Source organism: Euprymna scolopes, chromosome 19 (assembly GCF_053919585.1).
Source record: "Euprymna scolopes isolate OS-2025 chromosome 19, ASM5391958v1, whole genome shotgun sequence".
NCBI lineage: Eukaryota > Metazoa > Mollusca > Cephalopoda > Sepiida > Sepiolidae > Euprymna > Euprymna scolopes.
The window spans coordinates 86292908-86319003 of NC_136500.1; the positions used below are offsets into that span (position 1 = coordinate 86292908).

Sequence of the window (26096 nt, forward strand, 5' to 3'; positions counted from 1 at the left end):
TTTTAATAAATTGTAGCCAGGTGCATTATCATAGTGCCAATAACATGGTACAACAATAACAAATGAAAATTGGCTAGTTAAAAAAATCAAATTTTAATATGTCAGCTTAAATGCCACTTGGGTCTAACTAAGCAACATTGGACTTGACTAGTACCAGATGTGTGACCATTTGAGAATAACAGGTGTTATATATAGGAAGATGGCAAAGCAACCCTGCAAAAAAACAATCCTGAAGATGTCTTCAGCAAATACTTGAGTATAACCTTTATCTCCCTTTGCTGGCCCCTTTTTGCTTAAGGATTTCTTTCTGACTCAAAATTGACTGAGGCTTTTCTAGGGATTGTCTCCAATCTATTTTAGCTGCCTTCTGCACAGCCCCATGGCATAGTTTTCTATTCCTTTAAATATCTCAACAATCTTTGGACATCACCAGTAAATGTTATTGCCTTTCTTCTCTGTGATCATAAAACTGAATAATGCAAACATTTTTTTTTTCATTAGTATGTTTTCATTTCTACAAGATATGCCCAGATATTTTCTATTCTGAAAGTTTATCAAGTCTATGACTCTCTTTACAGACTCATTGTCTTCATTTTATATTTATGTGTTTCTGAAGAAACTTTGTTTTTTTGTTTTTTTTTTTATTCCTTTTCAGTTTTACTTGTGTCGATAATCAGTAAACCTGTGTAAAATATAAAAGTGAATAAAAGGTTTGCACACATTTCTACAAAATACACACATTCTGGAGAGTATAGGCCTTATTCTCTTTAACATGGAAATGAATAAACTTATAAAGTTTGAGAATTACTGGCTGTAAAGATAGGTTCATCTTGCTTTTATTAAATAGGTTATATTGTTTTAATATAATATACTTAATCATAATATATTAGCCCTATTTTTTAGTATAGCGTGTGCCTGTCACTATTTAGAGTATTGTAAATGCACTCAGACTGTATAAAGTTTGAGAACCGCCAGTATAGTGAGTACTCGGTTTGTTTTTTTCTGTTAAAAAAAAAAAAAAAAAAAATCATAAGATAAATTTACATTAGATTTACATAGCAAAGTGAATTTTTTTCTTGATATTATATCTTGATATGTTAATTTTTTTCTTGATATTATATCTTGACATGTTAATTTTTTTTTAAAGATTTCAGATAAAAATTACTGCACAACTTCTGCTAAAAATTTCTTGTATAGAACAATTCGAGGGGAAAAACAAGAAGAAAAGTGAAAAGATCCACAGTATGTATGCATACGTGTTTGGATTCCTTACAGTAAGCATTTTGTTCTGAATGATACTGCCAGTAGCTCCTGCCAAGACTTTTGGACATAATCCTTTGTAAAGACCGAAGAAACCATCTATCCCATAGATATATGCAACTGGAAAAGAGAGATATAGTGAGATTACAACTTGCTGAAGAACATTTACTTCGGAACAACAGGAGCAGAAAATTATCAACAAAAATCACTTTAACGTTAAGACATTTATTTTCTTTTATTGACCCAATAAAGAGAGTAGTACTTAAAAAAAAAAAAAAAAAAATAGCTTTGGGAAAGGGGATACCTATTCAATTTACAACCCAATCTCCAGCAATTTTGCGGTGGTATCTTCTGGTAGGTTACATAAGCAGCCAAAAATTGCCAAAGCAAAGACAATTAATTCAAAATGTGGCGTTTCCCCACATCCCCATGTTAAGAATGGCTTCCTATTTTGGAAGCCATTCTTAACACGGGGCAAGGGAGATTTCATGTTAACATAACATGTTGAAAGTCATTTCCGGGTTGAAAATTTTTTTTGGATTTAATAAATTTCATGCTCTCATTGAAACTTGTTTTCTGACAATTGATTGGATAATTACTTCAACATCTTCTGTCTGCTTATGTAACCTGTCAGAAGATGCTGAAGATTTGGTCGTAAACTAAATAAGTACCCCATCCCTAATCCTAGATGTTAGGATTCGTGACTGTTAAAAGGTAAAAGTTATGTTTATTTCATATAGTATAATCATGTTGACAATAGTTCTTGTTAGATCACTGAAGTTAAGCCCTGTTCAGTCTGGCCAGTACCAGGTGGGTGACCTTGGAATAGCAAGAGCTGTATGTGAGAGTGCTCTCTACTTGTCCTGGCATTATTTTTAGTCATTTTGAACTTCTTGCCACTGAATTCAAACAATGCTGGTTTGGGAAAGGTGTGGTGTCTAGAAGACGTTTTTATTATTTCAATGAGATTTTTTTTGGCAAAAAGTAGTAAACGTCTGCAACTTTTGCTGATTAGTTTCTGCTCATATTTTAAATATCACCAAATAAAAACATTTATTTGTTGTTTAATTTACACTATAATATATTCTTAGCATTTTCGTATCATAGGGATACATCTTATTATAATGGAGCAACAGTGAATAAAACTCAGATTAAATGTTATGCTCAACAGAAAATAGATCTACATCTAATAACTAGCAGACTGAAGTTACACAAGGATAGCATCTCCATAAATTGGAAATTAAAATATTTTCTCTAAACGTGAAACCTTACATTTTGTTTATATTTAAAGTATGAACATTTGTCGAGAGTAGCCATCCACATTTGATTTTTAATACAGTTTTGAAGAAGCTTAGAAAGTTTAGAAAAACATGTCAAAATTGAAATTAATTTTCCAATACAGTAGAGCCTCAGGCTACAGCATTAAAAATTAGTAACAAAATACAGTACAGTATATAATACACATGTATATAATCAAATAACATTATAAATACCACCTTTTAGTCAGGTAAATACCATAACCAGGGCCCGGAAAAACATTATATTCCACACATTAACCTGAAAAAAACTGTATCCTGGGATTCTACGCACACCCTTATACACATTTTATTTATAACTTAAATTTAAAATTATAAAAATTAAAAAATAAATGATAAATTAAGGTTCAAGGCTGGGAGCAAGAGTACCCAGAGAGAACCTTTATTCATTCCTGGGCAACACTGAAGAGTGCCTTCTAGTGTGTGTATCTGAGAAAATAAAACAAACCAAATAGAGAAACCTCACTGCATCGTTTGTTTATTTTATATTATTTTTTTTACAAGGGGAGTCACCACTAATCAAGGCTCAAAGGGTTGATGAGCGTACAGTGGTTATCGGAACAACAGTGGAGTAATCGGTAGTGGCAGAAATTGGGAATAATTTGATTATTTAATGGGACGGTTCAACAAGAACATGCTTACATTGGACTTGAAGACAACCATGTTGTCAGCTGGAAAGCAAGCCAGAGGAACAAAGTTCCACAGGCAGGTAGTTCTAGGAAAGAAGCTTTGTTCATGGAATCTGCGTTTAGATTTAGACACAGATAAAGAGTGGAGGAAAATGTTGATAGCAGTTGTAGCTAGTAGAGTGTTTTTGTGAAAGTTTGGCAAGGGGGGGGCAGAGATTGGAGTTCAATTGAGCACTTGCCATAAAAATAGAGCAGAAACAGGCTTGCAACGTCTCTTCTGTGAGAAAGAGGTTGCAGGGAAAAGAAAAGCTCTGTCAAGACAGTATAGGACGCTCCGAGCTGCTCCTGCACAGATGTGGCAACAGTACTCCATCCTAGGACATACTTGGCTCTTATACAGGTAGAAGATTGCATCAGTAGCGAGATACATACTGAAGCAGCAGAATGATCCAACCATTTTTTCCAACGATCTTGGCAACAGATTTGATGTATGTTCTCCATTTCAGATCAGGAGTGCAGATCAAACCCAGAAGTTTGTTGAAACATGGAGCTTCCCCAAGACAAGATCCATTCATTTTAATTAGGGCCAGATTGGCGTCAGAGCATTGACGATGGAAAGAGAGAAGTTGGAGTTGGATTTTAGCTGCATTTAAATTAATCAGCCACCTTTTTCCCCATTGTACCATGTGCCTAACATCAGAAGACAAGATCTTGGTCATTGCTGGCCTTTAAAGTGTTACCAGAGATAGTAGTGTCATCTGCATAAATGTCTATGAATGATCTAAGAATGTGATTGGGGAGATCATTAATGAAGATCAGAAAGAGAGCTATGCCCAGAATGGAACTCTGAGAGACACCAGCGTTGATACGATAAGCTTTTGATCAATTCCCTTCGACAACTACTCCTAGAAAGAATTTAATAATTGAGAAAATATTTCCAGCTATACTGTAACTGGAAATATTGTGAAGTAGACCTTTATGCCATACTCTATCAAAATACTAGAGCAATTGCTCTAGAAACGAAGTCCACATCGAGAGATTCACTAATCCTATGTGATATTACAGTTGGCACATCAGCTGTAGATTTAGCGGTATGGAAACCATATTGCCTGTCACTGAGTAGGTGATTTGGCTGAGGTGATTGACCACTTCTCTATTTATCACACATTCCAGCAAGTAACTCATGACATACAGAAGACTAATTGGTCTGTACTGAGAGGCAGATAACCGATCTCCAGAATTTTTTAAATATGGGGCAGACTGATAAAGTTTTCCAAAGTATTGGGAAACATTTCTCCTTAAGGCAATGTTTAAACAGCTTTGTAGGTATGAGAGCTAGCTCCAGTTGAAGCTTTTTGAGCAATATAATTGGAATGCCATCAGAGTCAGTTGCTTTACTGGAATCAAGGTAACATCATGCACACATACTTGTATGTCACATAGCATGTTTTCAGTCACAGGAGGAAGCATAGGAGGTAGGCGACCCTGATCACACAGGGTAAAATTGCTGCAAAGAGTTCGGTTTTGTCAGATGCTGATGAAATTACCTCCTGTATTTGATGGTTGGGATAGAGGACACACCTCTATTCAGAATTCTGTTTGTTATTTACCAAAACTCGTGGGAACTAAGTCGCTGCTCAGCTACTTTAGACTTGACAGACTGAACATATGGCCCTCTTGCATTCTTTATTACTCTTTTTCAGTGGTTGCTGGCAGCTTTAGTTTCAAAACATTTGTCCTAATTGTTGAAAGCAATAGAAATAGTTTTTGTGCACAAAAGTACCATCACATTCTGGAGTAAACCACAGTTAGTTGTTGCGTTTTTGCTGGTATTTCTTGGAGTGTACTCGATTCAGCATTTGGTTGGTTAATTAGAGGCATATATTAATATTTATTTTTCTCCTTCTGAAAGACTGATAATTTTTAGAAAACCGTTGTCCTTCATGGATGTGAAAAGTAGTAGAAATTTATTTGTTTTATATACGTGATTTTCTTTCTTTTTTTTTTTAAATCATACAAGTCTCAACTATTTCTATTAGCATGAATTTGCAGTCTGCCCAGGTTAGGTTCAAAATAAATTTTATGGTTTGTGTATTAGGAAAAATGAGTGTTATCAGCCTTGAGGAAATAAAACACTTGTCTAACTTATGGAATATACATGGATACCTTATAATAAAATGTATTTTAATCTAACCGAGATGGACTCCAAATCCACGATACAAGTAAAGGTTGAAACTCGTATAGTTCTTTTAAATAAACACATGTTGGTTCTAATAAATGCATGCGTTTAAAACAAATTTCTATTTTTTTTTTTTTTAATGGAAGATATTTGAAATTTATCGCCTCACAAGCCAAAAACAAAGAAAACATTAATATATGCTGCTAACTGTCCTAATAAATAACTAGCAAAACCTGTGGAAATTCCAGTGGACTTTTTCATATGTAATATATTTATGCTGGCATTCTGTGGATGTTCAGCATAAATGGAGACGCCTTGATATTATTGTGGCTCTTTTGTTAAAACTGCAGGGGCACATGGTCGTAAATTATGCTTAAATATGATATTTGAATTTATGCAGATTTCATCGTCAATTTTCTATTGATTCTTATCTATTATAAATTTTTGATTTCAAAAATAAAAAAAATATATCCATATGACTTTGGTGCATCAGCTTGAATCGAAACTGAAACTTATGAATAATTCTTGGTAAACTTATTTATAAAAAAAAAAAAAAAAAAATTATGACTTGAGTGTCATCAGCTATAATCAAAACCAAAACTTTGGAAGAATTCTTGATAAAATTAAGTCATAACAAATGATAGTCGCTCGGAAGAAAAAAAGATGTAAGTGTGACACACAAAATAACACACGCTATCGTATTAATATATAGATAAATGGTCAACAAAGATTAAAAAAACAAAACAGCAAGTTTTCTTTATTTAATCGTTTTATTTTCTCAAAAGGTCGACATCCCACATATTTGTCTAACACTTATGTTTCTTCACAACTCAAGAATGTGTTTTGTTGAAATGATTTCTGACAAATGTTAGACTTAAAATGTGGACCTAACTATAAAATGGAACAATTCTTTTTCACCTCAGTCTAATAAGACTGAAAATGTGCATTATAAACAGAAAAATAAGAAAAAAACATTGAATAAATAAAATAAAATAAATTACTTACTATATCGGAAAACACTTGGGTATGCCAAAATTGGTTTTCCCGTGATCGTCCGGGTCTCATATAAGGGTAACGGTTCATGACCGATCTGAAAAAAAAAAAAAAAAAAAAAAAAAAAAGTCTTAGGTTGGTTTGGTTGCTTTGTTTATGGCATATCAACCCTTTTCGGGTTATTTAATGCCAAATCCAGTTATTTTGGAAATAGTATTCATGTTGCATTCAGTTATTTTGTAGAAGGTTTTTATTCTTCAAGCTCTTTGTATCTTCAATCGCTAGTTTATAGTGTTTGCTTTGGTTGTTTTATACTGGATTTTATCGTTTATGTTCCCTGCTTTGCAGAACATGAATGAGTTTTGCAATGGGAGAGGGAAAAGGGTTACAGTATTAATGTTTGGTACATTTTAGAAAACCACGCAGGAAGTGGGGGAGATAGAGAAAGAGGAAATGGAAAAAAGAAAGGGGGGGGGAGAGATGGGTTGTTGTTTTTGTAGAACATGAGTTTTGCAAAAATGAAGTAGAAAAAAAAAAAAAACATCATTGTGAGGTGCATTTGTCTCAGGAAGCCAGTATCTTCAGACAACCTGATCTGGTAGCACCAGAAACAAAAAAAAAAAAAAAAAAAAAAATCTTAAAACTTTTTTTTTTTTTTTTGAAAAGCGTGGATTTTCGTTTTTTGTTATGTAAAATTTTAATTTTTTTAAATCAATAAGAACAAAAAAAAAAAAATTAATAAGTTTCAAGTCATAATTTTATTGCTCGATGCATTCTGCTGCAGGGATGTGTATGTGCGATGGAAAACAAAACAATATTCTTGCTTAACGGCGACATGCATTCTAATGTAAAAATTACATCTTTAATATTTACGTTATCTGTTCCCTGCAAGGAGCAAACAAAAACAATCCTAAAAAGTGCGACCAAATTCTAATAGGATTCACTAATTCACAGTCCATTGGACAAAGAGAAAGATCTTGCTATGCTCTTCACCAAACTTTCTGCCCATAACTTTTAATACTAATCTCCTAACTTGGAATTTTGCATAAAAAAAAAAATTTAAAAAAAAAAAAAAAATTCTGATTTTAACCTTATTTTTTCATATCTACAAATCTTGGGACATACAGGGGAAGTGGTAATATCATATCACGCGACTCATTATCCAATTCTGAGGCAAGTGATCTATATGAGCATTTTGGCCAAATAAAAAAATTAAAAAAAAAAAAAGCCAGCTCAGTCAAATCCAACTCACATACATGGCGACACACTTTCACATCAAAACCTTTTTTGTTGTTCAACTACTAATGTTTCACTATTTACGAATCAAAAACTTGAGAATAAAAGGCTCAACAAAATTTTTAGTTGGATCAGTACTGTGAACGGATTGAGAATGATCTTGGATTAATTCAAAAAGACCTGGATATTTTTTTTATTGACAATGGATCAGGAAACTAACATGTTGTAGACTATAGGGAAGCAGTCCTACAGTAACGCATTTCACAGGTGAGAAGTTATTTGAAAGAAACTCTTCATGGCAGTTTTATTTGATTTTAGGTTCACAGTGTTGGAAGAAAGGAGAGTTCTTACTGTCAAGGTTTTTTGAGAGCAGAGATTGGAGCTCAGTCAAGCACCTACTATGGACATTGTTTTTTTTTTCCTTGGAGCTTTGCTCTTGTGGATGGCTGGAAGATACACACATACACAAAAAAAAAAAAAAAGGACAACTATAGATATCCAGTTTTTCTCGACAGACAATTTTAAGATGGATCTTTTTAGGATCACAGTAGAGTTTTCTTTTCTCTACAGCTCGACAGTTTGGGCATTAATGAACAAGAAACGTCACTTGATTGGTTGTTTTACAGCACGGCAACCCTTTTCAGATTTTTTAATGCTGAATCCAGTAATTTTATTCTTCAAAACCTTTATATTTCAAAGATTTATTCATGGGGTTTCGTTCGGTTGTTTTTTTAGAGAAAAACTGTTGTTGACTTTGCAGAACATGATGTAGTTTTGCAAAGGGAAAGAAAAAACAAAAACATTCATGTTTTGTTAAATATCTTCTGACAGCCTGATCTGGTAGCACCATTAACATCACTTGACAGAACTTACACAATCGTTATTACAAGTTTCATTGAACAACGGTCAGATGGGTGCTAATGCAGAAAGTGATCCGCGCTATTTTTTAAATCGTATTTCCACGTTTACTTAAAGTTTTATGATGTTTTTTATTCAATTGTAAGGTTAAAGTACAGAATAGGTACAAAACACTCTCCCCTCCCCATGTTAAGAATGGCTTTTTAAATAACATTATTTCAGCACGGATCACTCTCTGCATAAGTACCGTCAGATGAAAATCAAACCAATAAATGCCGATAAGGGAATCTTCCTTCTTTGTTAGTTTTGCTGAGAGAGAGGGAGAGGGGGTGCTTCAACTTGTTGATCATGCCTGGATAAATAAGTCAGAACTTGTGATAGAAACCCTTCTAATACGGAATCTATTACGGCAAAAGATCAATTGAAAGACCTCATCACAGCTACATTGACCAATTGAGAAGTTCACTCTCCATGGTCGAACACTCTAATAGACATTTACTATATCTGCTAAATGAATGACAGAAATATTTCCTTTCTTTAGTCACATACTTGTTTCAGTGGCCGTGGGGGAGCCAAGGTGTCAGATGAAAGTCAAAAGTAACTTTAGTTCAGGGTTTAAATACTGTGACCGGTGGTACAGTTATATCTAGCCACACTGGTGATTCTTGGTTAAGATGAAACATGTGGATATTGAAAAATATTATACATCTTCTATAATATAAATCTCAAACATCGGTGTATGTGTATGTGTTTGAATGTATGTATGCTTGTCTCGCTAAAACTCTTGTCCGCCGCATCGGACTGGGTTGAGACTGGTACAATCTGAAAAAGCGATCCCTCAGCCGCATAATATGTGAGAATTACAAAAGAAATGGTCAATTATTTCATATACAAATAAAGTTTTAAATAAGAGAGGGTCAGTAAAATTGTCTTTTCTAAACGACTGCGCATGCGTCAAGCATTCGTGATTGTGTTTGTATGTTTGCCAAAAACTTTCGGCACACGTAATGACCACTGACAAAATCGGTATTGTTAGAAACATCAATCTTTCAGGCAACAAATATCCAAATATTAGCCAAAAACATTAATTCTTTCACCGTCAACTGTGCCGTTTTTTTCCAAGGAGGAGGTCAGTTTTTGTGCTAACATTTTTGCAAAGTCATTCATGCTTCGCTATCTTGATGTACGCTTAAGGTTATTTTGAAGACCCGTAACGTTGTTTGGGCGAGACAGCTAACATCTGCTTTTTTTTTTTTTTTTTTTTTTTTTTTTACCTCTTTTTCTACTATCGCGTTACATGTTCAAGCCTGGCTTGCACGAGTATTTACGGGTATTTAATTACTTTTTGAAGAGACTTTGGTTGTTCAATATCCTTACTATACCACCTCTCCACACTGCTTCTGGCTGATGGCACCAAATGACCCCCCCCTCCCCCGCCTTGTCACAATTTTTTTTTTTTTTTTTTTATTAAAAGCAGATTTTACGATCGGGAACCTACCACAAGTTTTTTTTATGACCGGGTATATGTTGATTCATTTTTTTAATAAAATAATAATATATGATCCTTGTTGTAACGGTGTGAGAAAGGAATACATAGTAATTTCGACATGCAGTCGTTCACCATGAAGAAAGAAGTCCGTGAAACATTACATAAGAAACAAAAGGGGAGCATTCAAAAGAAATAGGTACTGGACTGAAGGAGTAAAAGATTGTCTCTTACAATACAATTTTATTATTTATATTGAACTATGTAGCACAATACTACTTCCTGAGTATTTATTAATATTTGTTAGCTTATCCCATTTGGATCAGTTCTATACTTAAAATTACAATGGACACTATTTTCATAGAAATGTTAATAAACTCACTACGTGTTATTGCTTTTTCAGTTAAAAAAAAAATAATTTTTTTGCACTATCCAGAAAAATATCAGCTTCAAACATTTGTTGATTAAATATATTTCTCATTCCATGTAATTTTCATGGGTTCTGCTAATAATAAATAACTGTATTGTTAAAAGAAAACATTATGATAAATATATATATATATTATACACACACAGACACACCGATAGCTATGTATTCTACATCAAAGAGACATAGAAATCTAAAAAAAATGCAGTACAATCCATCCATGTGAAAGCTAATTTTTTCATAAAAAGACAAAACATTGCATTGTACATAGAATATTGTGAGGGTTGTGGATTCTCTTTAACCTTCCATTTTTTTTTTTTTTTTTTTTTTTTACCCCTACCCTCATGATATCAAGCATACTATGAGCCAACCCACTGACCATTTTCCTTTGAACAAATTAATTTTTCGACAAGTACCAGAGAAATATATTTTTGGGTTGTACATAGAACGAACCGAACAAGGATTCTCAGCTTAAGATCTTGTTCTCACTCCTCATTGAATATATTGTCATCTAACATGAAGAGCAGCTTCGTAGAATCAACCATTCTTTGAAATGCACATTCTGGGATTTTGGTCACATGACCCTTTGGTGCGGAGGGAGGAGGAAGAGGTAATTTTAATTTGAACTGTTATTCAATTTATGTTGGAGAAAACATAACATATATAATGAATATTTTCTAACTTATTAAATTTTAAAATTTTTGTTTCTTCAAATTTTATTTGAGGAATTGAAATTAATTTCCCAGGAAATCAAATTCACGCATCCCAGGACTAATTAATCAAAAAATTATCAGTATCATCAGGGGCATCAAAGATTGACAACCTCAGTGTGCCACATTTGAATCTAGTTCATTTCACAGAATTACTTTTATGAGGGTTAAAAAAAAAAAAAAAAATGGGGTGAAAAAAATGTCTATTCTGATGAGGACGCTATTACGTTGAAAAGTTTTATTTATAAACAAATGTATGTTTTGTTTATTTTTTTCAAAATTTGCGTTGAATTGGCTTACTAAACTTACGTTTTGAATTTGCACTTAAACAACTTTTATTCACAGAGAAAACATCTTTATATATATATATGAAGTGAGGCGAACAAATAAAAATTGGTGACAGACACTTTGACATGTCGATGAAACCATTGAATGTGACAGGTTTCTTGGTGTTGACTGTTGAGTCATTTTTTGTACAGCAGATTGAATACTGAATACAAACAAGTTTTAATATTTGAATTGTTTGAGTTGTTATGAGGTCGATTAAACAATAATTACAACCAAAATTATTTTATTTACTGTACAAACCCAACGAATCATTTCACTTTCATTTTTTACTCAAAATGTCTTGTTTTTTTATTTGGGAATCAACACTTATCAAGACCCAAAGCTCACTCGACGAAAAGGGTTAATAGATGTAAAGTGATAGTGCAGTAATCATTAAAGGTGTAAATTAGGTAGAATTTGATTATTTATAGGGACAGTTCAACAAGAACTTGTTTACATTGGATTTGAAGGCTACTATGTTGTATTCAACTGGGAAGCAGGCCAGTGGAACAGTGTTCCACCGAGGGCAGTTCTGGGAAAGAAGCTTTGTTCATGGAATCTGTGTTTAGATTTAGGTACAGATAGAGAGTGGACGAAAATTCAATTGTAAAGTGATATTTTCCTGAAGGTTGTCCAACCAAAAAATACAATTGCAAAATTACTTAGGACCTCTATCCCGTCATGGCTGATAAAACGAGAGCATGCTACCCCCATGAAGTAAATAAAGAGTACCATTCGAAATTCTGTGCAAATTTTCGAGTTCGACAAGATACACATAAAGAAGGTCGGAGGTTACATCGACCAAGATGTGAAAATAACACACAAGACAAGAACAGTAGTTTGAAGAAGCCAAATATGAGGTTCTACATCAAGGGTGTGCAACCTACAGGCCAGATCCAGCCCACAAAGACATTTTGACCAGTCCGCAAGCCTGATTACCAATGACTATTTTTAACATAGGACAAGGTTTTCATATTTAACAAAAAGCCTGCTGTCATCTTTGTCTGATCCACCCAACCAAATTTGAAGACTATGACAGCAAAAATGTGATCAAAACCCAACTATCTCTATTTCAAATAAACATAAAACGTAAATGTCTATGTTTGCAACATTTTGTACTCGTATGTATGTGTATAAGCGTTTCGTTTTTGTTTGCGTGCGTGTGGTTTGTTTGCTGTACAATTTTCAATAACACTTTCAAACATACACGTCATAATTTCATCCATTTCAGTTTGGTTGATTTTTTTCACTTTGAAGTATTTTGCCGTACTTTTAGGAAACCTAATTATTATTAGTTTTTTTTTTTTTTTTAATTTCAGATTTTCTTTTGTTTCCTTATTACTCAATGTTTGTTTTAATTATGGTTTTAAACATTGAAGTTGACAGAAGGTCTGCATATATAATTTTCCTTATTTTTTCATTAATGACCTTCGTCCAGCTTGCAACCTGTAATTATAACATGATTCAGCCTGCAAGTTCGAATGAGTTGCCGATTCCTGCTCTACATTGTCTATCAAGGTTCAGCCTCCTTCCGAAAGATGCAATATTATATCCCTATGGTTTTACAAGTTTTTAAATAGAATGTGTTCTGACCAACATAATACACTTGTATCCCACCCCTTCAGCGTAAATATCTCCAACAAACAGCAAAATCACACCTCTTCACTATAGAGGTTCCCAGATGCTGGAAAGCTTTCTACTGCAATAGCTATTTTCCTCAAACAACTTGCCTATGGAATTTCCTCCATACTAGGCTTCCCTGACTATACCAACATGCAAAAATTTAAATGTAAAGTGAACAAGCATCTTATTGCACAACTCCCCATGTTGTGTGTCAGTAATGTGGTTAATGCAGTACTGATTTGAACCCAACTTACTTGTGTCGAGTAGGTGCAGAAAGGTCTAGGGGTTTCCGGTGACACATATCAAAATCAGTGACTTCTATTGACAGAGCATGTACAAAGTGGGTTGGTGCACTTTGGGTGCAAACCAGTTAACAGGGTGGTGGTGGTGGTGGGGGGGGGTACACCACCCCCATACATATACCCTGATATAAATAGAAATTCACATGGGGATTTTTGGAGTAGACAATCGAATTTGGAGGAATGTTGGTAGTCAGTTGTAACTGAATGGAGATAAAGTTAGTTTCGAGACCAGGAGGGTCAGAAAAGATGCACGGATGAAAACGTAAGAAAGCTTAAGTAAGCAATGCAAAGGGTCCCCCGGTTCACTCGAAGACAAATAAAGAGATCCTTGCCAGAAAATCAGTGCCGTGTTTTCATCTTGAACGCTTCTTTACAAATCATCGACCAGTGATGGGAAGAATTGCATCCCAGAAGACAAAAAAGGCATGGTGAACTCTTAACGCGTATATATATACACACACACACAAACAGTTAAGAACTACTAAGGTAGATACACAACTTAAGGGTTCTTAAAGGATCTCTACAACATGTATACACATCAGACTGTACAAATGTATACAAACCGTATATATAAGACTTGTATGTAATGAAATGGGAACAGATGCACACAGACGAGCTTGAAGAGATGATCACATAGAGGCCATATTAAAACAAACACATACACACGTTAGAGAGCAAGAAGACGTAGACACGATTATATATAAGAAGGCAAGACAACATATCACCCACTTAGGATGCCCCTATCAATAACAATTGAAATATCAGCTAGTAATCGCTGCAATTGGCTATTCTTTCTTCATTTACAACATTATTTAAATATAAAAAATTAAATGCTTCTTAACGATAACACTGAAACTTTTCTTTGGCAACACAATTTTCTATAAAGAACACACGGATCTATGTTTTGGAGTTTTTTTAGACGAGGATTGATAACTTGTATTATTTGAATCATTTGGACTACTGTTCTCATCTTGAGAGATATTTTCACAATCTCCAACCCTTTTTTTTTTTTTTTTTTTTTTTTTTTTTTTTTACAAGGTGGTCACTACTTATCAAGGGCTGGAAGCCACTCGGGGATAATGTTATTGCGTGTACAGTACGTTAGTGTTGAGATTTGATAAAATGTCTTAAGGGGGCAGTTCATCAGGAATTTGTTTATGTTGGACTTGAGACATCCAGGTTGTAGTCAGGTGGGAAACAGGCAGACGGAACAGAGTTCCACAGGTGTGCACTTCTAAGAAAGAAGCTTTGTTCATGGAATCTACGCTTTGGTTTTGGCACAGATAAAGAGTGGGGAAAATTTTTGACAGTGGTTTCAACTAGACGGGTGATCCTCATGAAAGATTGGCGAGGAGGGACCAGAGATTGGAGCTCAGACAAGCACTTGCCATGGAAGGAATTATAAAACAAAGACAGGCTCGCAACGTCCCTCCTATGGGAGAGAGGTTGCAGGTGTATCTTGTCGGACTGTGGATTAAATAATGCATTCTTTCTGTCGGTCTTGGAAATCTGCATGGAATTGTGACTGAAACACTTTATTCAATAAAATATGGGAACTATTAATTATAAATAGATAAGGTTATATCACACACGCATATCGTAAGATGGGATCAAGTAAAGAATAGATACCCCGTAGCAGAAGACAAAGATTGTCAAACATTTCAAGTGGTACGGGCTGTTCGACCTTGACATTGCCGTTGGTTGTTCGTAAACACGTCAAATAACAAACATGTTCAAATGTTCACAAGCAAGATTTTTTTAAAAATATATTCACAAAACTTTTAAAGATTTAAAAGAAAAAAATATATATTTACAAAACATTTTCTTTAATATTAAATATTTACAAAACTTTTAAGGATTAAAAAAAAAAAACTTTTTTCTATTTACGCAAAACTTTTTAATGTAAGTAATAAAACGAACGTATTTAAACAAAATATATATAAATAAATGGGTGTCTTTCTGAGTACGTTCTTTTTATATATTTACAGAACTTTAATAAAACTTATTATTATTATTATTATTATTATTATTAATAATAATAATATAAATAAATGGTAAATTTTTACGACGTGCCCAAGCATATTATAAACACTCCAACCTCCCTATGTTAAGAACAGCTTTCGGAATAAACACCTCCAACCTCAAAAGCCGTTCTTAACATGGGTTGGTTGGCGTTGTTTATACTATGCTGAGGCTGGTCGTAAAATAATACCAAATAAATAAATAAACCGATGTTATAACTGAGAATTTCGGACGATGTCAATTAAGAAAGACATAATTAAAAAAAAAAAATTAAATAAAATTATTATAACCAAATTTTTAATGGCAGGAACAAATATAAAATAACTGACTTGTTCGGATTTTTGCGACCAAGATTAATTTTTATGTACAGTGTTTTTTTTTTTGTTTTTTTTTTTAAATCTTTCTTTGTGCGTTTTTAATACAATTCAATATTTATTTAAAGTGTGATGTATGTAGGTGGTCAGTGAAGGAGAAATCCTTCTAGACTAAGGCAATTTTTATGCATAATAAAATCACAAGTATAAACAATCAAGACTTTAAAAAATATATTTTATTCACATATCTTTTATAACTTTTATTTTTATAAAGATGAAGTATCACAAGATAAACCTTTTTATAATTTTCATTTAAAAAAAAAAAAAAAAAAAAAAAAACTTGCTATTTGCTTACTTCTCCATAAAGACAAATTAAGTACAAGTTTAGCGTCTGAAACTTTCAGTTTCTAATGTTTTGTAATTAATATAGGTCATTCTTTTTATTTTTATTATTAGTTTTATTAAAGTTCTGTAAATATATATTAAAAAAAAAAAAAAAAAAAAAAAACGCACTCAGAAAGATACCCATTTATTTTAATAAATTTTATTAAATTTATGTTCGTTTTGTTACTTACACAAAAAGTTTTGTGTAAATAGAAAAAAGTTTTTTCTTTTAATCCTTAAAAGCTTTATAAATATTTAATATTAAAGAAAATGTTTTGTAAATATATATTTTTTCTTTAAATCTTAACGTGTTTACAAACAACCAACGGCAATGTCAAGGTCGAACAACCGGTGCCACTTGAAATGTTCGACAATCTTTGTCTTCTGCTACGGGTATCTAATATTTACTTGATCCGTAAGAGGTCATAAAAATTTATAATCTATTAGTAATAACTAGTAAGATTATACATCCAAAAACAAGAGTACCAATTCTATTAAGCCTCCCCAAATTCATACTAAAATTTTCCGAATAAAATGCTGAGTAAAATTCAGTTCTAAGTGATAGTCTTCTGGAAGTAGAAGGTTCAATCCTCAATGCAGGCAATACTAAGAAGACAATTGCAAATTACTTAGGACCGTGGATTAAATAATGCGTTCCATTCGAAATTCCACACAGATTCCTGAGCTTGACATTGGCTGAAACGTGAAAATAACACTCAAGATGAGAACAGTAGTCCAAAGAATCCAACTTGCTAAGAATGTTTTTCAATCTTTGTCACTCAAGTGAATGACAAATGCTAGTCAGGTGCTTGACAAAGTTCCAATCTCTGCTTCCTTCTTACAACATTCACAACAAGACCTCATCTAGCTACCACAATTGAAAAGAACTTTCCATTCTTCCTCTGCATGCCTAACATCAGGCAAAATTTCCATGAACAGAGTTTCTTTCCAAGAACTTTCCGATCTGTGGAACACATTGCCACAGAACTGTTTCCCTGTAGACAACAACACAGTCACTTCAAATCAGATATCAGCAAATATGTGTCATACATAGTCTTGAAAAAACAAGGTTGAGGAGTCAAAATAATGTCCAACTTCAACTCAAAGAATTCCTCAAATTCTGACTGACTTCTTAGTTTTAAAATCTTCCTATATTGGAAAAAGACTCCTAATATTTTGAAGCGCCCGATCATGACTCCTCCAAAAATCTCGCTCTGCAACCCTACCTTATCCCACCCATATTCAGTCCTCTCATAATATTCGTCATTATTCAACTGACAATCTATCCATCAAATTATCCCTTATCATCAAGTGGCTTTTGGCCTTAATAAGTAGTAACGCAGAAACAAAATTAATGCTGTTAGTGTTTTATAAAAATCACAATAAAATGATGCTTACTAAAACTAGCTAGTATTATTTATTCATTTTTTTTTTTTTTTAATAAAGAATTTTTTTGAAGCTTCCCGATATTTGCATATTGGTTTTGAAAATTAACATTTTATTAATTAACTATATTTTGTCGTTGAATACATTTAAAGTATTGCTTTAAATTTTACAAGAATTTTGGTTAAATCCCATTTTAATCACATAAATTGTTTTGAACAATATAAGTTTTGGTATTAACTTTGCTCTTACTTTTGCCTGTTTTCGTAAAATAAATAACACTAAGAACAGTAAGTTACAGCAAGTTTCATTGTACATGTCAAATGCTGAAATGAATATCTGACTGTAAAAAATATAGACGTCATCTTTATAAACAAGTTGAAACAATGGTAAGAGCACATGATGAGAAAATTACTAACTTCTGTTTAAGCTATTTTCTTTTAAGAAAAACAAAAAATAAACAAATAAAAAACATTCACCAAAACTTAGTTGAAAACTTTGCAAAATAAAATGGTAAAATAATGCTTTTCATTGTTTTTGGATTCACTCTTTAGGAGGAAGGTAATTGTCCTTGAATAAAAAATTATGAACTTATAATTATGTGCCCTTAACATAGTTTCAACTTGTCTATTATAAACATGAAGTCTATATTTTTCCAGTCGAGTTTTTATTTTGGCACTTCACGTGTACAATGAAACTTGCTCCGACTTCATGTTTTTGGTGGTTCTTGTGCAGTTTATGAAAGACGTTAAAAAATGATATCGAAAAAGAACTACATTGCACATACCAGTTATGGAATAAAGTTCTCATTAAAAAAAAAATAGAAATAAAAAAATAAAACGCTTAATTTAATCAAGTATTTTCTTTTTCCAGAGGAAAATCAAATTTTAATGAGATTGATCGTATCATGGGCATCTTGGCTATTTCCACAGACAAGGAGGGAGGGGATGCCTTTAAACACAAAATGGATTAACAAAGGACAAAATGAAAAAGGAATTTAAAAAAAAAAAAAAAAGACAGAAACTCTGTAAAATAAGTGAAGAAAAAAAAAAAAAAAAAAAAACTAAAATATTTATCTAGGTATTTTTCTGCCCTGCAATTTAGTAGCGTTAAATGTTATCTATTTGCGGACCCATTCCACTACAGTCTGAAGGCAATTTTCTAACGATTCTGCCATTGTCTTAGATTTATGTACATTCGTTCTTCCTTCATGCATATTATAGAGCATTGTATCATCAGCAAATATACCCATCTTGGACACAATATTATCAGGGAGGTTGTTTATGAATATCAGGAATAATAATGGTCCAAGGATCGACCCCTGAGGTACTCCCGTGTTAATATTAATTATGCTGCTTGGATGTACGTCCATCAATGACAACCTCTATGCTTCTATTGTCCAAGAAGGATCTAATTATATTTAGTATACATCCAGTTATACCGTACAATTTAATTTTCATTAGCAGCCCTTTATGCCAGACTTTGTCAAAGGCCTTGAATATATCAAGGGCTATAGCCCTTGCTTCACCTGCCTCATCCAGTACATAGTATATGCGTTCAGAGATGACTGTTAAAATATCTGCAGTAGAACGATATTGCCTAAATCCACAGTGTTTGTCAGAGAGAAGTTTTGCTTTTGTAAGGTGGTGGACTAGTGCTTGATTAGTTATGGTCTCAAAGATTTTAGCAAAGAGGAGGAGGTTGGTTGGTTGTTTTTGTTTTACGGCATATCAACCCTTTTCGGGTTATTTAATGCTGAATCCAAAGATTTTGAAGAAAAATTTTTTTAATAGAATATATTCGTTGTTTTCACGTCGGTTTCTATTTAACCCATAGTTGGGACCCTAACAGGTACTACCACTCCGGGTCAGAGTGGACCTGGGAGCAATAGTAATTAAAGGGTGGCTCCACACTCCCCAAAGCCCACAAGCTGGGGCCCTCACCACTGGATATAGTTTAAGGTCATATCCAGGACCCCCATTGAGGGACTTTTACCCTCTGCAGGGGGGCAGTCGGCATATTCTAATGCCCCACCGACAGGGCCGAAGAGGAGGAGGAGACTGATAGGAAGATAATCGAGAGGGTCAATCCTTTCACCAGAATTCTTGTACACTGGTACCACAAAGGCCATCATGCAGGTATTAGAGAAGCAAGATTCAGCAAGGCATTTATTGTAGAGCTTGGAAAATATGGGGGCTAGCTCAGCTGAGCATTTCTTAATTAGTATAGGAGGAATGAGATCAGGCCCATACGCCTTGGAGGTGTCTAAGTTTTTTTTATGATATCGCGGACATGAGAAAGGGTGATTTTTACATCATCTAGTGTGGCTTTAATCTGCATAGGGAAATTTGGGAGGGAGTTGTTTGTTGACTCTAAGGTGGAGTTGGTGGCAAATTGTTGTGTATGCAACCTTCTGGTTGTTGGATAGTGGAAAACTTACTGATTGTCCTTTATTCACTACACTATTATAGATTTTCCAGAAATCACGAGTTCCTATCTTTTGCGATTCTATGCGTTCCCTAATTATTTCAGCATGCTTTCTTTTGGCTGTCGCTATTTCCCTCTTACGATTTCTAGCATCTACGAATTTTGCCTATTTGTATTTGACTTATGACGTACAAACTGGCGGAATGCATGCTGTCTTTGTGCAATAACAGCTGCATAATCTGTAATGAACCATGGGGGTGAGTGGGGCTTGCTGTAATACTTCCGTGTGGAAAAATGTGCTTCAATTCCTGCTTTGCACCATTCAGTTGGCACACTGTTCAGCAGGAAGAGAGAAGATATCGGTCCATGGGGCATCTCTGATGTGTTTTCTTTTAAAGAAAATCAAATTTTATAAGTAAGCAAAAAGGGATGATTGTTTTGCGTCGCCATCTTGAAAAACAAATAAAATAAGGGCAGATAAGTCCACAATAATTCAAATTTGCGAAATCAGCCTTGTAATACTAGTGGTTTCCCATTAATCAATTAAAAATGACTTTCCTTATAAAAATAAAACTACTTGATCAATTTATGCAATTTTTAGAAGATGACATTTCCATTCCATGACAAGGATGTAAATCATTAAGATTTTTCCATATTTATTTATTTATTTATTTTTTTTTTTTTACTTAGGTTGAATTCTAAATAAGAACCTTAGGGATGTCCAAATTTTTGTGTAAAATTCACCAACATTTTACGCATTATCAGCCACATCAGCATTTTACATCCACCTATAATTGTGCATACTTTTTACAGAAGCCACTAGACACTAATTGAATCAGGAAAGCAGCGTTTTTTTTGCTATTGTTTATGTTAATTTTATTAATTAGAGGCATCCATACAATTTTTGAAAATAGGTGCTAAAAATCAAATTGACCCCCCCACCCCCGCAAAAATAATCATTTAATAATTAAAATAATTTCAAGTTGTAGTTGAATTTGCTATTTTATAATTGCCAATAGTCATTTTTTATGAAAATATTTTTTTAAATTGGAAAATCTTACTCAAAAATCTATTTTTAAAACTTCATATCATGGAATATTGGAATTTTATTCTATTTAAATATTTTTTAGAATTCAGTTTTTTGGTATAATTTAACTAATTATCTTCTATTATATAAATCTCACCTGTCTGTTAGTGTATGTGTGTATGTATGTTAGTATGTCTGCCTAAAATTTTCGACAGGTGAGAAATTTTCACAAGATTAGTATTGTTTTGAAGTTCAACCATTCGGATGACAAATATCAAAAACATTAACTCCTTTACCCTCAACTTGGCACTTGTTTACAGGGAGGGGTCGCTTTTTTCACCAATATTTTCAAAAGTCATCCCCTCTTTTCGATTGTCTAGCCTTAATTTAAACCTATGTCACTTCCGGTTTGGCGATGGACACAACAGCTAACGCGTCACTTTTTTTTTTTTTCACATTTTTTTTCCTCTTTCGCAGTATGGGTTCGAGCCTGCCTTCCTACTACCACTTTTTTTTTTTTTTTGCTCAACAACACACACCTCCAAAACCCCTGGCAACACCGAGTACCAAGGCTAGTTAATATATTAAGTTAATATTGAGAAAGAAAAAAAAAAACGTAAATTTTTTAAAAACATAATGATATGGATTTCATGTCCATATTTTGTTTACAACTTCAAGTAAATTTTATAATGGCTTATATATATTATATTGTTTTAACAAAAACTAAGACTTCAAAGAATGGGTTGATAGCAACAAATAGTGTATTTCATCGTTAGTTAGAATTGTTTCAAGACTATTCGGACAAATCCAAAAATTATATACATTTTAATTATTTGAACACTTCAGCTTTATAAAACGTTGCAATTTTTACGGACCTGAATTTATTTTGTTTAGTTTTCGTAACATGAAATATGATGGGGGGGGAGTAGAACATCTAAAAAAATATTTCCCTTCATATATTTAATGAAAACTACTTTTAATACGCAAGTTAAATTAAAAATGAATAAGTATCGAAAATGTCATGACAATTTGACCATTAGTTGATTTTTGCTAGATTTTTTAAACACGAACGTCTTCACTACATATGAACGTTGTTTAAAGGCGTCGATAATGTAAACACGATTTTAGTGTAGAATTTTGATTCTTTTTGTATGCTGTAAATTTTTTTTTTAAAATATCAGCAGTTTATTTGAAGCTTCTACTTTTAAAAGGTAAAAGGAGTTAGGATGATAATATTAAATTAAATTACAGTTACATCGTGTTACATATGGGGGGGGGGTAAATCTGTGGCGCGCGTTGGAGGTATCTAAAAAACCTATTTTAGTGATATATTATATTCTTAAAGTTACATTATTGTGAGGTGTGCGTTCGCACTTGACATCCAGATAAAGCTAGTGGGTTTTTAAATCTTGAAAATTATAGAACTTTTTAAAAATGTAAAAATTATAGAACTTAAAAAATAAAAATGTTAACAAGGAAGTTGTTCTCATTGATTTCGAAGCGCAAGGTGTTCCGCTATGGGGCGGCGGAGGTTGGTTGGTCTTTAAAATTATAAATTAGACGAAATCGTTTTCAATTAATGTCTCTTGAATTACTAAAGTCGATACTGAGTAGAAAACAAACATCCTTGGGTCCTACCTCCAAAATTGAACACTATTAAATGTTAAGAAAAAAGAAGGGGGGTAATTTGGACGCAGAAAGATACAAGGGTTCCTCATTCAATCCTGAGCAACGACTTTTTTTTTTTTTTTTTTTTTTTTGCTAGTTTTAAAAATAAAATCTTTTAAAACTAATTTAAGCAGATATATATCTTTGAAGGTTATTTATATAGTTAACGTAATAATTATATAGTTATTAATTTATTTCATTTTAGAACGACATTACTTACTATACAACTATATTTTAAATAAAGACGAAATGACTTTTTTAAAAATACACGGATATTAATTATTAAATAATTAAAACAGTGTTATGCTGTGAAAAAATATAACAATATAAAAAGATAATAACATTTTTTTATCTGGCCTTTTTTTGAAAAAGGAAGGTATGTATTTTGAGAGTTTAAAGGTAAAAAGTAGAGACGGTGGTGGTAGTCAGTTGCGATTTGATGGATTGGCCCCCATAAATGTCTAATAATAAATGGATGTTTAAATCAATAATTAGGAAATAAAAAAAGAACGATAATATAATACCTGTATCAAGAACTTGGCATAAGACACTGGATAAAAGGCAGTGGTCAAGAAAGCACTGAAACCGTGTTCAGCTTTCGACATTGTAAAGGTGGATTTTATTTTAGACGAATTGCAACAAAGAACGATAACTCTAGTATCAATTTTAAACAAACTCAAAATAATTTCGTTTCTCAACTGGGGCCGTATGACTCATTTACGAGGGGGGGGGATTTCAGGAGTTCATAAAGTTAGATTTGAAAAACGGAGTGCAACAGAAAATTCAAGAGTCACAAAACGTATCTGTGTTTTTAGTATTGTTGTATTATGACACTCTCTTCCAAAAACGATATTTTATTTTTAGGCATGTAAACACTACAAAATCTGGCGGAAAAAAAAAAAAAAAAAAGATAAAATAAAAAAATATAACGCAATTATTTTTTAGAAATTAGATTGGGGGATCAGTTTGGCATATAGATTTAACACAAAATGATCTCTCATTTCTTAATCATCCTAGCATTTTAGGGCAGTTAACAATAGTTTATTTTATTTTATTTTATTTTTTTTTTTTTTTTTGCTATGGGAGATAAATTCTGTGAGGTTTTTGGGAGGGACTATTTTTTTAGGCGATTGCTTTTGTTTTATGACTTTGCTAGTCGAACTTAGGGTTAGTGGTAAAACAAATTTGGTTAATAGCCCTAAAAAATTAGAATGGCCCGGAAATGGAGAATCATTTTATGTTAAATTTATAAAATTCAAAATTTTTGTGCGGAGGGAGGGGGTCTTCTTTCGGCCAATATTTTCAAAGTTGTTCACACGTAATCGCCTACAAAGATACGTGAAATCTATTTTTATTTTTTTTTTTTTTGTGCGTGTGTGTGTGAGGGGGGGGTAGCTGACGGTATTAATCTCCAAATCTATCCTTTTTTTCTTTTTAATAAAAATATGTATTTTGTAATTATTAAATATTATTTAAAATTAAAATTTAAAATATTAAATTTATTATGAAGTTAAATTATATCATAGCGCATGTTGTTATTGTAATCAAAACAGAGTTTCTTCTATTTTCGTCACCTAAAGAGCATGTAAAAAGGAAAAGAACTGAGAAATGCTGTTCTTTATAGTTTAATTTGCACCAGGGTTTCTCAGCAGGAGCCATGTGACCCCTTTGGAAGTGATGAAATATTTTCAGGGGCCACAAAGCCAAATTTGAAAAATAGAAAATCATAGAAACTTTAACTGCCACAAAATATATATTGAGTATTTTGTAAGGCGAGACCTGTGGAAATTCCACAGTGGACTCATTCATATGTAATATATTAATGTTGAAATTCTGTAGATATTCAGCGTAAATGGAGACGCTCTGATATTATTGTAGCTCTTTTGTTAAAACTGCAAAAGAGACGCCTGGGGTAGCCCGGTCGTAAAGTATGCTTAATATGATATTTTAATTCTTGCAGATTTCGTATATATTATTATAGAGTTAATGTTCTAACAATTTTTATATATGATAAAGTTATGATTTGAAAAAAAAAAAAAAAAATTATTTATCATAAGAAATGGAAGTCCATAACAATTAAACGACAGTCACTCAGATGTAAGCGTGACACACAAAATAAATAACACACACGCTATCCTATTAATACATAGATTATTTGAAATACCAATATTAAATTTTTTATTAATTTAAATATTAAATTTAAATAGTGTGTGGAAAAGGAGGTTGGGTGCAGTTCATTTTTTTGTGGTACTTGTAAGCATTGGCTGAACAAGAACTGCAGTGGAATTGCTGGTGTAATGTTGCTGCTGTTGCAAATGGACAAACAAATAAAGTAAATGAATAAATAAAAATATGGGTAAAATATTTGAAAAAAAGTTTTTTGTTATCGTTATAATTGTTTCAACACCACTTAAGAAAAAGGTATCTCACTGCCACATATTTATTTTAACCGAACATGCGTTTCTCCTTCTTCCGCTTACCCGTCGGGTAAAGCTGGGCACAGCCAGACCATTTCTCACACTCGATTTACATATCTATTCTATGCCGACTTTGTTTTGTGTAAAATAAGATGCCTAGTCTCATTCTGTTGCATATTGAGCTGGACAACGCCAAAGTTATCACTGGTTGTGCGCACACACAGTGGATTCCTGACAAACAAAGAGACATTGCAAGCAGAGTTAAAATACAGTGCTCCCCGTATGCAACAATTTTTACATTTAAACAATTTTATGGGGCCATCTTCATTGTGGTTTAAATAAAAGGAAATAAAATGGAAGTGTTAGTAGTTAGTTGGTTGGTTGCTTGTTTTTGTTTTACGGCATATCAACCCTTTTCAGGTTATTTAATGCCAAATCCAGTGGTTTTGAAGAAAAATATTTTAATAGGATATATTTGGGTTTTTTTTCAAGTCAGTTTTTATTTAACCCATAGTTGGGACCCTAACAGGTACTGCCACTCTGAGTCAGAGTGGACCTGGGAGCCATGGACATTAAGAGGTGGCTCCACACTCCCCAAAGCCCGCAAGCTGGGACCTCACCATCGGATATAGTTTAAGGTCATATCCAGAACCGGAAGTGTTAGTAATTGAATAAGTTCATACGTATGGATGAAGACAAAGGTTAAATAAAAAAATTCAGTACACAAAGTTAAGACATCGGAAGTGGACTCGGTTTAAGCTGAAATATGGAACAGAACGGAAATCACTAAACATGAAACGAAATACAAAACCATATGGAAATAATTTATTTAAAAAATTATTTTAGTTTTAACACATCTTGTGTTATCATGTAACAATAAAAAAAATAATAACTTTTGGTTTCGTAATTCAATTTATGATATCTTATTTATGACAAAATTATGTGATCACATTTGTGTAAATTTTAATTTTTTCCATATGAAAATATTTTAAATATTTAGAAAATTATTTATAGAAATATAAACTATGAAAGTTTAAATTACTTTTTTGAAATAAAATATTTCCATCTGTATATATTTTAAATATTAAAAAAAAATATTTATAAAAAT

At 32.8% G+C, this 26096-nt stretch overlaps 1 protein-coding gene across 1 annotated transcript in view; it reads right to left on the reverse strand.

The window, feature by feature from the left end:
- Window positions 1-23253, reverse strand: part of LOC145239817 (mitochondrial carrier homolog 2-like) — a 60855-nt gene extending 37602 nt beyond the window's left edge. The window contains exons 1-3 of the mRNA XM_080103347.1: window positions 23096-23253; window positions 6390-6474; window positions 1274-1380 (exon numbers count right to left, since the gene is read on the reverse strand). Of these exons, the coding sequence (XP_079959473.1) occupies window positions 1274-1380; window positions 6390-6474; window positions 23096-23176 (273 nt within the window). The 5' untranslated portion in view covers window positions 23177-23253. The remainder of the gene's footprint in view (window positions 1-1273; window positions 1381-6389; window positions 6475-23095) is intronic.
- Between the last annotated feature and the right edge of the window lie 2843 nt (window positions 23254-26096).